Source organism: Engystomops pustulosus, chromosome 9 (assembly GCF_040894005.1).
Source record: "Engystomops pustulosus chromosome 9, aEngPut4.maternal, whole genome shotgun sequence".
In the NCBI taxonomy this organism is placed as follows: Eukaryota; Metazoa; Chordata; class Amphibia; order Anura; family Leptodactylidae; genus Engystomops; species Engystomops pustulosus.
This window is the reverse complement of record NC_092419.1, coordinates 27,157,548-27,167,762: the sequence shown is the minus strand read 5'-3', so window position 1 is coordinate 27,167,762 and position 10,215 is coordinate 27,157,548. Positions and strand designations below refer to the sequence as shown.

General features: G+C 46.4%; 1 protein-coding gene across 1 annotated transcript; it reads right to left on the bottom strand.

Moving 5' to 3' along the window:
• Positions 1 to 7,549: 7,549 nt before the first annotated feature.
• LOC140077018 (heat shock 70 kDa protein-like) lies at positions 7,550 to 9,850 on the bottom strand. The gene has a single exon (XM_072123858.1). It carries the CDS (start codon positions 9,737 to 9,739, stop codon positions 7,796 to 7,798), a length of 1,944 nt encoding a protein of 647 aa, XP_071979959.1. The 5' UTR covers positions 9,740 to 9,850; the 3' UTR covers positions 7,550 to 7,795.
• Between the last annotated feature and the right edge of the window lie 365 nt (positions 9,851 to 10,215).

Below are 10,215 nucleotides of genomic sequence, written 5' to 3'. Positions count from 1 at the left end.
ATTTAATGATGAACTTCAGACCTGCTCTTATATCCCATCTATTTAGGAAAGCCAATCACTTTCCCTAACTGTATGACACATCCACCCCGACTGCCGTCCAGACCAGATCCCCCAGACAGTGTAGGAGATGGGAATGCAGCTCTGTCCCGGCCTCTGTGCTCTGCAGCTGAACTCCCCCTCAATACTCATGTATAAGCCGAGGCTCCAAATTTTACCACAGACAAAAACTGGGATAAGTTATTGTCTTGAGTATAAGGCCCCTTCCACACTAGCGAGTGTGATGCGATGAACTCGCATCACACTCGCAACGCAAGCTGCCGGGAACGCACGGCCCGAACGCTGCACCGCGGGAGTGAACTCAGCATGTCAGTTCACTCCCGCGGTGCAGGGTTCGGGCCGAGTTCATCGCATCACACTCGCCAGTGTGGAAGGGGCCTAAGCCCTAGGGTTGGAAATGCAGCGGCTAGTCTAATAAAATGGCCAGTAGCAGCCGCACCTCATTAATGAAATGTCCACAGCAGATGCCCACTATCAAAAAATATATTTACAGCAGAGCCCCCCTTTACAGAAATGTTAAAAGCAGATGCCCCCCTTTTAAGGAAATGGTTTTTTTTCTTAAGAAAAAAAACTTTTTTCCAACCTTCAGCTTCTTTTTCCCACTGCTCCGTCTTGTTCTCTTCTTGCCCTAGCGACCCACGGGCAGGGAGGAGAAGACAGAGCCGCAGGGAGAAAAAGCTGAAAGTAAGTATAGATTTTTTTTCTTAAGACTGATGGCAGATAGGGCCCGAGTTTGGGTAGGCTTGGGCCCCTTGGAAACCAAAGGCCCCCAGCGCCTGCCCATACTGCATATATTAAGATCCGACACTGAATGTAGGGGCACATACAAAAGGAATGTGTTAAGTATATCAATGTGAAAAAAAATTACTCCTGGACCAGATGGGTTACACCCCAGAGTTCTTAACCCCATAAGGACCAGGTCCTTTTTTGTTTTTGCATCTTTATTTTTCACTCCCCACCTTCAAAAATCTCTAACTTTTTTATTTTTCCATGTATAGGGCTGTGTGATGGCTTGTTTTCTGCGTAACAATCTGCACTTCACAGTGATGGTATTTAATATTCCATGCTGTGTACTAGGAAGCAGGAAAAAAAATTCTGAATGCTGTGAAAATGATGAAAAAACACATTTGCGCCATTTCTTGTGGGCTTGGATTTTAGGTCTTTCACTGTGCGCCCTAAATAACAGGTCTACTTTATTCATTGGGTCAATATGATCATGTAGCTACCAAATTTGTATAGGTTTTATAATGTTTTCATACATTTACAAAAATTAAAACCTCCTGCACAAAAAAAAAATCTTCATTTTGCTGTCTTCTTGCGCTAATAACTTTTAGTGGGTGGTGTCATTTTTTGCGACATTTGATAACGTCTTCAATGCTTTTATTTTTAGGATTGTACTACCTTTTGATCACTTTTTATAGAATTTTTTTATATTTTTAGCATTTTTTTTTTAGCATTTTCGGACGTGGCGATATCTAATGTGCTTATGATTTTTACTGTTTATTTATATTTATATGACTTCTAGGGAAAGGGGGTGATTTAAATTTTTAGGGTTTTTTAATATAATTTTTAATTTTTTCCTATTTTTCAGACTCCCTAGGGTACTTTAACCCTAGGTTGCCTGATTGATCCTACCATATACTGCCATACTACAGGGATTTTGCACACCATCTTTTACATTGTGCAAATCACACATTGTAATAGATAGCCCAAAACATGATAGCCTCGGATCTTTGTGTGATACGAGGCTGTCATGGCAACGGATCGCCGCTCCCTGATGACTTCACGGGGAGCGACTATCGGAGTCAAGATGGAGGCGCCCATGCACCTCTGGCTTGCTAATGCCGCCAGCAGCATTGCCGTCGACGATCAAAGGGTTGACGCCTGGGTGTTAGCGACGGGTGTTTGCTTCATTTTGAAGCAAGCATCCTTTGAGTATGAAGACGGCTCAGCCCATGAGCCCTCTTCATACTCCCCCATGCTCAATAAAACGTACAGGTACAACTTATTGCGCTATGGGGTTAAAGAACTCAGTTCTGTTATCGCTGTGCAGATGTCTAAAATCTTCAGGGACTCCATAATGTCTAGTACGGTTCCAAGTGACTGGCGCAAGGCGAATGTGTTGCCAATATTTAAAAAAGGCTCTAGAACTTTGCCAGGCATTTACAGGCCTGTAAGCTTAACTTCCATTGTGGGGAAAATATTTGAAGGGTCAGTAAAAGCCTATATACTGGAATATGTGACATCAAACCTGTTTCTGCTTCTATGAAGAGCTGAGCAGATGCCTGAATGGAGGAGCTGCTGTGGATATTGGGGGTCATTTACCCGAATATTTCCGATTTGCGCTGATTTTCCCTGAATTGCCCCGGGTTTTTGGCACACGCGATCGGATTGTGGCACATCGGCGCTGGAATGCACGCAATAGAAATCGGGGGGCGTGGCCGAACGAAAACCCGACGGATTCAGAGAAACCGGCGCATTTAAAAAAAAAAACCTGTCGCGGGACATGCACTTACCTTCACCAAGTATAGGATCGTAAACTCCGGCGGGCCTCGGCACCTGGAGGACATCGGAGGAACTGCCTTAGTGAATCGCCGGAAGACCCGAATCCACTGCAGAGAATGCGCCGCTGGATCGGGAATGGACCGGGTAAGTAAATCTGCCCCATTGTGTTCTTGGACTCTGCAAAGGCATTTGACACTGTCCCTCATAGATGCCTGATTGGTAAAATAAGGTCTATTGGTTTGGCAGAAATCATTTGCAATTGGATTGAAAACTGGCCAAAGGATCGTATCCAGAGAGTTGTTGTCAATGATTCCTACTCGGAATGGTCACCAGTTATAAGTTGTGGACCTCAGGGTTCTGTGCTTGGCCCACTACTATTTACTACTAATAAATATATTTATTAATAATGTAGAGGTAGGAATTAATAGTATTGGGGAAGATTTACTTACCCGGTCCTGTCGCGATCCCCAAGGTGCTTTTGTCACTTCAATGCGGCGCAAATCAGAAATAGTTGGGAAACCTGACGAAAATGCGTCGTGCAGCTACGGCTGCTGTTACGCAACAGTGTTTCCCCTAAATCCCTTCCTCTTCCAATCCCTTCACTTCCTTGGGTGAACTTGATGGACATGTGTCTTTTTTCAACCGTATAAACTATGATATTGGTCATACTGATGTTTCAGGTAATTTATCAATATGTTCAGCTTTGTGTTTGCCCCCAAATGGCTGATTGTAATGGTAATACTGTATGTATATAACTATTTAGCAGTTTGCTTAACTGTTCAGGGTTAGTTATATTTGTAAAAAATTACATATGGGCCTGTTTAGGGAACAACAACCCTGATGTTACCCCGGTGAAAAGGAGTTGGACACCACTGATCTATTGTAAGAATGTAGTTGTAGGATTCCTGAAGTATCCTTACAATGAAGGGAAGGAGCGCATTCCGCTATATGCTCATAGGCAAAAAGAAGCCCCCATCTGCCAGTATAAGTCTATGGACAGCTTCACCGTATATACCGGGACCTTTTCTGGCATATACTCTGAACATATTTAAAAAATTTAACGAAAACGGAAACTAAACATTATTCATTATAAGATTTAGATCTTGATAATAACCAATACAAAAATTAAAACCCAGTGTTTCCACCAGTTTTCTGTCTGACTTTGCACTAGAAAGAACATGTAAACTGCTTGCACATGTATTTATAAGAAAAAATGTGCATCAAAAGAGGCGAGTTACAATTCTGCACCATGAACAAAATGTACCAAAATAATGGTGCGCACTTCCAGAGCAGGGGGCACCAGATTCTTGAAGAACGTGCATCACATTTCATGAATCTAGCGCCCCCTGCACACTACACAGGCAAACTGCACCTAGTTTTTGATAAATGTAGGCCTAAGTGTATAGAAGATTATATAATTGATGGATGCCATTATCCATGAGTATTGTCACCTAATGGATTGGGATTCCCATGTTTTTGTTACGGAAAACACTGAAATGGACATCTGGAGCAGAAATTGGCCTTGTGTACAGTTTAGGGTGCACAAGCCCTGAAATAAAGTGACGTTATTCGCAATGCCTGGCGGTTTGCAAGACATTGCAAATATTGTCCACTTAATCCAGGGCCCCTTCTAGGTTATTTGCTGCCTGAAGCAAAAATTTACATGACGCTTTCCATCCCTGCTTTCAGGATATGTTCAACCCACTGAATTTTCACATTTTTCCTAGTGCTACAACAGATGCAGCAGTGTTACACTGCTAGCTTTACTGGAACCAGCGCTGGAAGTGGTCCGGTTGCTGGACCGCCCCCCTCATGAATATGATGGACCACTTTGAGCTTAGTCCGGCTTTCCTATTGTACTTTGCGGCAGTGTCTGGTAGCTTTATTGGAGGGATAAATCTCTCAGTATTGCACCAATAGAGTACCACAGTCACTTATAGCATAAATTCACTGAAATAACAATGCTCCTAAATCATATAAGCCTCTCAGGACACAACAGACCACTCTGCCCACCACCACACACACACAGAGTTGAAATTGAATCCACAATGTGACACCTCTTCATTTATTTTAACATTTATAATAAAAGCTCCTCTCCACCAATAAAATTATATACAGCTCCTATAGTTAAAATCCAACCCCTATATCCAAATTCTCCCACATGTTATAACTGTCACAACTATATACAGATTTACCACACCAAAATGTTAGTTAAATCCCATTGGGGACAGGGACAGGTTTATCATGCTCTGCGCAGCGCTGCATACCGTATATACTCGAGTATAAGCCAAGTTAAAACACAAACTCGGCTTATACTCGAATCAAACAAAAACCACTCAAAAAAAAAAAGTCAAATCTCACCTTTCCGGCGGCCCCCTTGGATCTTCTGTGCGATCCGTCGGTCAGCAGCAGGTCCTTGCGACGTCACAGGCACTGACGTCATTGCTGTGCGCCGCATGGACCTGCCGCTGACGGACAGACAGCAATGAAGACCCGAGGGGGCCGCTGGAAAGGTGAGTTTTGATTATTTTAAATCAACGGGGCGGGGTTCCTGCTCCATAATGGGGCACGGGCTGGAAGGCTATTTACCGGAGCACAGGGGCTGGCAGGCTGTTTACCGGGGCACAGGGGCTGGCGGGCTATATACCGGGGCACAGGGGCTGGCGCGCTATATACCGCGGCACAGGGTCTGGCGGGCTATATATCGGGGCACAGGGGCTGGCGGGCTATATATCGGGCACAGGGGCTGACGGGCTATATATCGGGGCACAGGGGCTGGCGGGCTATATACCAGGGCACAGGGGCTGGCAACCTATATACCGGGGCACAGGGGCTGGCAGCAAATATACCGGGGCACAGGGGCAGGCAGCCTGTATACCGGGGCACAGGGGCTGGCAGGCTGTATACCAGGGCACAGGGTCTGGCAGGCTGTATACTGGGGAACAGGAACTGGCAGGGTATATACTGGGGCAGGGGCCTGCAGGGTATATACTGGGGGGCAGGGGCTGGCTGGCTATATACTACTGGGGGCTGGCTATATACTGGGGGGTGAGGCTGTGACTAATGGGGGGGTCTCGGCGTATACTCGTACCCTCACTCACTTAAATGACATACAGTACCCCATATAAAATCTCTCCCTTTTATATACAGCCCCCTCATATTAAATACAGCCCCCTCCTATATTGATATAATTCTTTACCCTCAAGTTATATTACATACAGCCCACCTTGATTAAATAATATGTAGTTAAATAATGGTTAAAAGTCATCCCCAGGTTGTATAATGTACAGCTCACCTCCCATATTATATAATATACAGCCCCCCTATTAATATGCAGCCCCTGTTATATTACATACAGCCCCCCTTATAAAATATGCATCTCCCGTATTCTATAATATACAATCCCCTTACATAATATGTAGTCCCCTTATTATATGATATACAGTCTCCCAGGGCCGATTCTAGCATATTTGCTGCCTGAGGCGAATATTAAAATGCTGCCCCAACCCCCCCCCCCCCCCACCGCGCTCCCTGTTAAGTAAATGTTGAAAACTTTACTAACAACTAACATCGCCACAGGCAGCTCCCTGACACTGTGTGACTGACTACAGGATCTGAGAGGCATTAGTGGCATCTAGTACCTTATAGATGACAATCTCTTCCATCAGTAGGACTTTATTCCGGGTTCTCCAATCCATGACGTATCACTGCTGAATTCACGGCCGGATATCTTCAGCTCTGTGCAGCATCTCCACCCGGCGTCCCTCAAAATACCACAGTCACTTACAGTATAAAGTCTCCTGGATAACAACACTGCGCTCCTAAATATTATATACCCCTCACAGCACAACTGACCGCACTCTCCCCAAATATAAAATATCCCTTCATATATATTTCTACTGGAATTATAGCATGCACAGCACCAATCAATATACAACACCCCCAATTTATTAATACAGACCCCTAACATTTAGTTTAAATGATGCAAAGTAATCTATGGTATCCTATAACTAATATATCCCACCCTGTTATTATGTCACATGATTTTACATACAGTGCTCCCCTGACCAATGTGAATATATAGCACCCCCTAATATACAGCCCCCCAGCTTAGTAATATACTGTATCCCATATACGGCCCCCCCAGCTGAAATCTGGCCCCATATAATATATACTGCACCCCCCTTCCTCCCCAGTATAAAACAATTCTGGCCTCATAAAATATATACAGAACCCCCCCTCCCCAGTATAACACAATTCTGGCCCCATAATATCCATATATGTATACAGCATCTCTCCCCCACACACACACTATGCAACAAATATGGCCACATAGAATGTATGCAGTACTCCCCCCCCCCCCTCCCACGATAATGACACCTCCCCACTCCCCCTTATTGGCCACATTTAATTAATGAAAATACATGAAAAATAATAATAATAATCATACTCACCTGCAGGCAGCTGCTCCCTCGGCGCGCGGGTCCCGTCTTCACTCCGCACAGTGACACAGGCGTGTTACGTCATGACGCCTGTGTCACTGATTGGAACGGAGCGGCGCAGCTGCCAAAAAGGCGCTGCGTCGCTCCGCATATAAATCGGGCCTGTGTCTTAAAGAGACAGGCGCGATTTATTTAGCAGGTGGGCGTTTCAGGCGTTAACGGCGCCCGAATCGCCCACTTTAGAGCGGCGAATTTCGACGCCCTTTACAGGGATCCGCATTCTGCCGCCTGAGGCGAGATTTTCATCTCACCTCATGGCAGATGCGGCCCTGCAGCCTCCTCCCATACTGATATTATGTTTTACCCTCAAGTTATATTATATATAGCCCACCTTGACTATATAATTATGGTTAAAAGTGCCATAAACAGACGTACAGCATATGCACATAGCTACACATGGTTAATTAAAAAACAAAACAAAACCCAAAAATGTAAAAAATATAGACATTTATTGAATAAAAAAAAATACATAAAAAAAAATTCTGAAAGACTTGCAACATCATTTTAAAGCCAGTAAACATAAAAGGAAACCTTGAACACTTTAGTGTGTAAGCACATGAACATGTAGTAAAACAATCGGATGAACATTATATCTTTAGGACTAAAGTCAATAAAATTGCCATTAACAAAAAAGAATTCTTACGAATGTGTAACTAAGTAGTCAATAATCAGTCAGTAGCCGCTCAACAAAAGTCCATTCTGTTCCTAAATGGACCCTCATATGCAAGTTCTTAATCCACCTCCTCAATGGTGGGTCCAGAGCTGCTGCCTTGTCTGGCCTGGGCTCCACAGCTAGTACCGGGCATACCTCCTGGCATTCCCCCTGGCATACCTCCCTGGTACATCTTGGTGATGACAGGTTGGCACACCTTCTCCAGCTCCTTCTGCTTATGGGTATACTCTTCTTTCTCAGCAAGTTGGTTGTTCTCCAGCCAGGCGATGGTCTCCTTACACTTGTCTGAGATGAGCCTCTTGTCTTCATCACTGATCTTGCCCTTCATGTTCTCATCCTCCACCATGCTCTTGATGTTGAAGGCATAAGACTCCAGGGAGTTTTTGGCAGTAATTTTCTCTCTCTGTGCATCATCATCTGCTTTGTATTTATCCGCATCTTGCACCATCTTCTCGATCTCCTCCTTGCTCAGTCGGCCTTTGTCATTGGTAATCGTGATCTTGTTCTGTTTGCCGGAGCTCTTGTCCACAGCGGACACATTCAGGATGCCATTGGCATCTATATCAAAGGTCACCTCAATCTGGGGAACACCTCGAGGAGCTGGGGGGATTCCACTCAGTTCAAATTTACCCAGTAGGTTGTTGTCCTTGGTCATGGCTCTCTCCCCCTCATACACCTGAATGAGGACACCCGGCTGGTTGTCAGAGTAGGTGGTGAACACTTGGGTCTGCTTGGTGGGGATGGTGGTGTTACGTTTGATGAGAACAGTCATAACTCCTCCAGCTGTTTCTAGACCCAAAGAAAGGGGAGCCACATCTAGTAGGAGGAGGTCCTGCACATTCTCAGACTTGTCTCCCATGAGAATGGCAGCCTGGACCGCAGCCCCATAGGCCACAGCTTCATCTGGATTGATGCTCTTATTGAGATCTCGACCATTGAAGAAGTCCTGCAGCAGCTTCTGCACCTTGGGGATACGTGTGGAGCCTCCCACTAGGACAATTTCATGTATCTGTGACTTGTCCAGCTTGGCATCTCTCAGGGCTTTCTCCACGGGGTCCAGGGTACCACGGAAGAGGTCAGAACACAGCTCTTCAAAGCGGGCTCTAGTGATGGAGGTGTAGAAGTCAATGCCCTCATACAAGGAGTCGATCTCAATGCTTGCCTGGGTGCTGGAGGACAGGGTACGCTTGGCTCTCTCACAGGCGGTCCTCAGTCTCCTCAAGGCCCTCTTGTTTTGGGTAATGTCCTTCTTGTGTTTGCGTTTGAATTCTTCTACAAAGTGAGTCACCATTCTGTTATCAAAGTCCTCTCCACCCAGATGAGTGTCACCCGCTGTGGCCTTTACCTCAAAAATGCCATCATCAATGGTGAGGATGGAGACATCAAAGGTGCCACCTCCCAGGTCAAAGATGAGGACGTTGCGCTCTCCCCGGGCTCCCTTGTCCAGGCCGTATGCGATGGCGGCTGCTGTGGGCTCATTGATGATTCTCAGGACATTGAGTCCGGCGATGACCCCGGCGTCTTTGGTGGCCTGGCGCTGGGAGTCATTGAAGTAGGCTGGCACGGTGATGACTGCATTGGTGACTTGATGACCCAGGTAAGCCTCAGCTGTCTCCTTCATCTTGAGTAGCACCATAGAGGAGATCTCCTCTGGGGAGAAGGTCTTGTGCTCTCCTTTATATTCCACCCTAACCTTGGGCTTTCCCCCATCACTCAGCACCTGGAAGGGCCAGTGCTTCATGTCAGACTGCACCACAGGATCATCAAACCTTCTGCCAATCAGCCTCTTGGCATCAAACACGGTGTTGTGGGGGTTGAGGGCCACCTGGTTCTTGGCGGCGTCTCCAATGAGTCTCTCTGTGTCGGTGAAGGCCACGTAGCTGGGGGTGGTGCGGTTGCCCTGGTCGTTGGCGATGATCTCCACCTTGCCATGCTGGAAGACCCCCACACAGGAGTAGGTGGTGCCCAGGTCAATGCCAATCGCCACTCCTTGAGGTGCCATCTTCTGTGAGGATGAGTGGCCGGAGGTGGGAGGCAGCAGCGCAGAGCAGCTTCTTAGTGACGTCTCAGCAGTGAGGAGCTTCTCCTGAAGTTGCGCTTTGCAGCTTGAGTGTCAGTAGTCGTGTTATCAGTGACTGCTCCTCTACGCTGCACTGCCGCTATATATCTGTGTACAGGGTAAACACGTCACCGGCCTTCTGACCAATCACAGCGCGGTCCTCTCCACGCTCCCCGTCACTCGGCAACTATTCCGAAGCTTCCCGAGTGTTCGCCGCAGAAGCAGCCAATCACAGCGCAGCTGTACTCACAGACGGTGGAGAATATTCGCGAGCCTTCCGCGATTCGTCCAATCAGCAGTGGCGGTGTCCTTGAAGTCAGAGCTCTGAGAAATTTCGGGATAGTTCCAGGCCGAGCTGTCAGTCGTAGATCTACTCAGCCAATCAGCAGTACAAGGAGGCGGGGCCGTGCGGGAGAGCT

Excerpts from the sequence above, each read along its gene's own strand:
- LOC140077018 (XM_072123858.1), bottom strand. The coding sequence starts at position 9,739 with ATGGCACCTCAAGGAGTGGCGATTGGCATTGACCTGGGCACCACCTAC.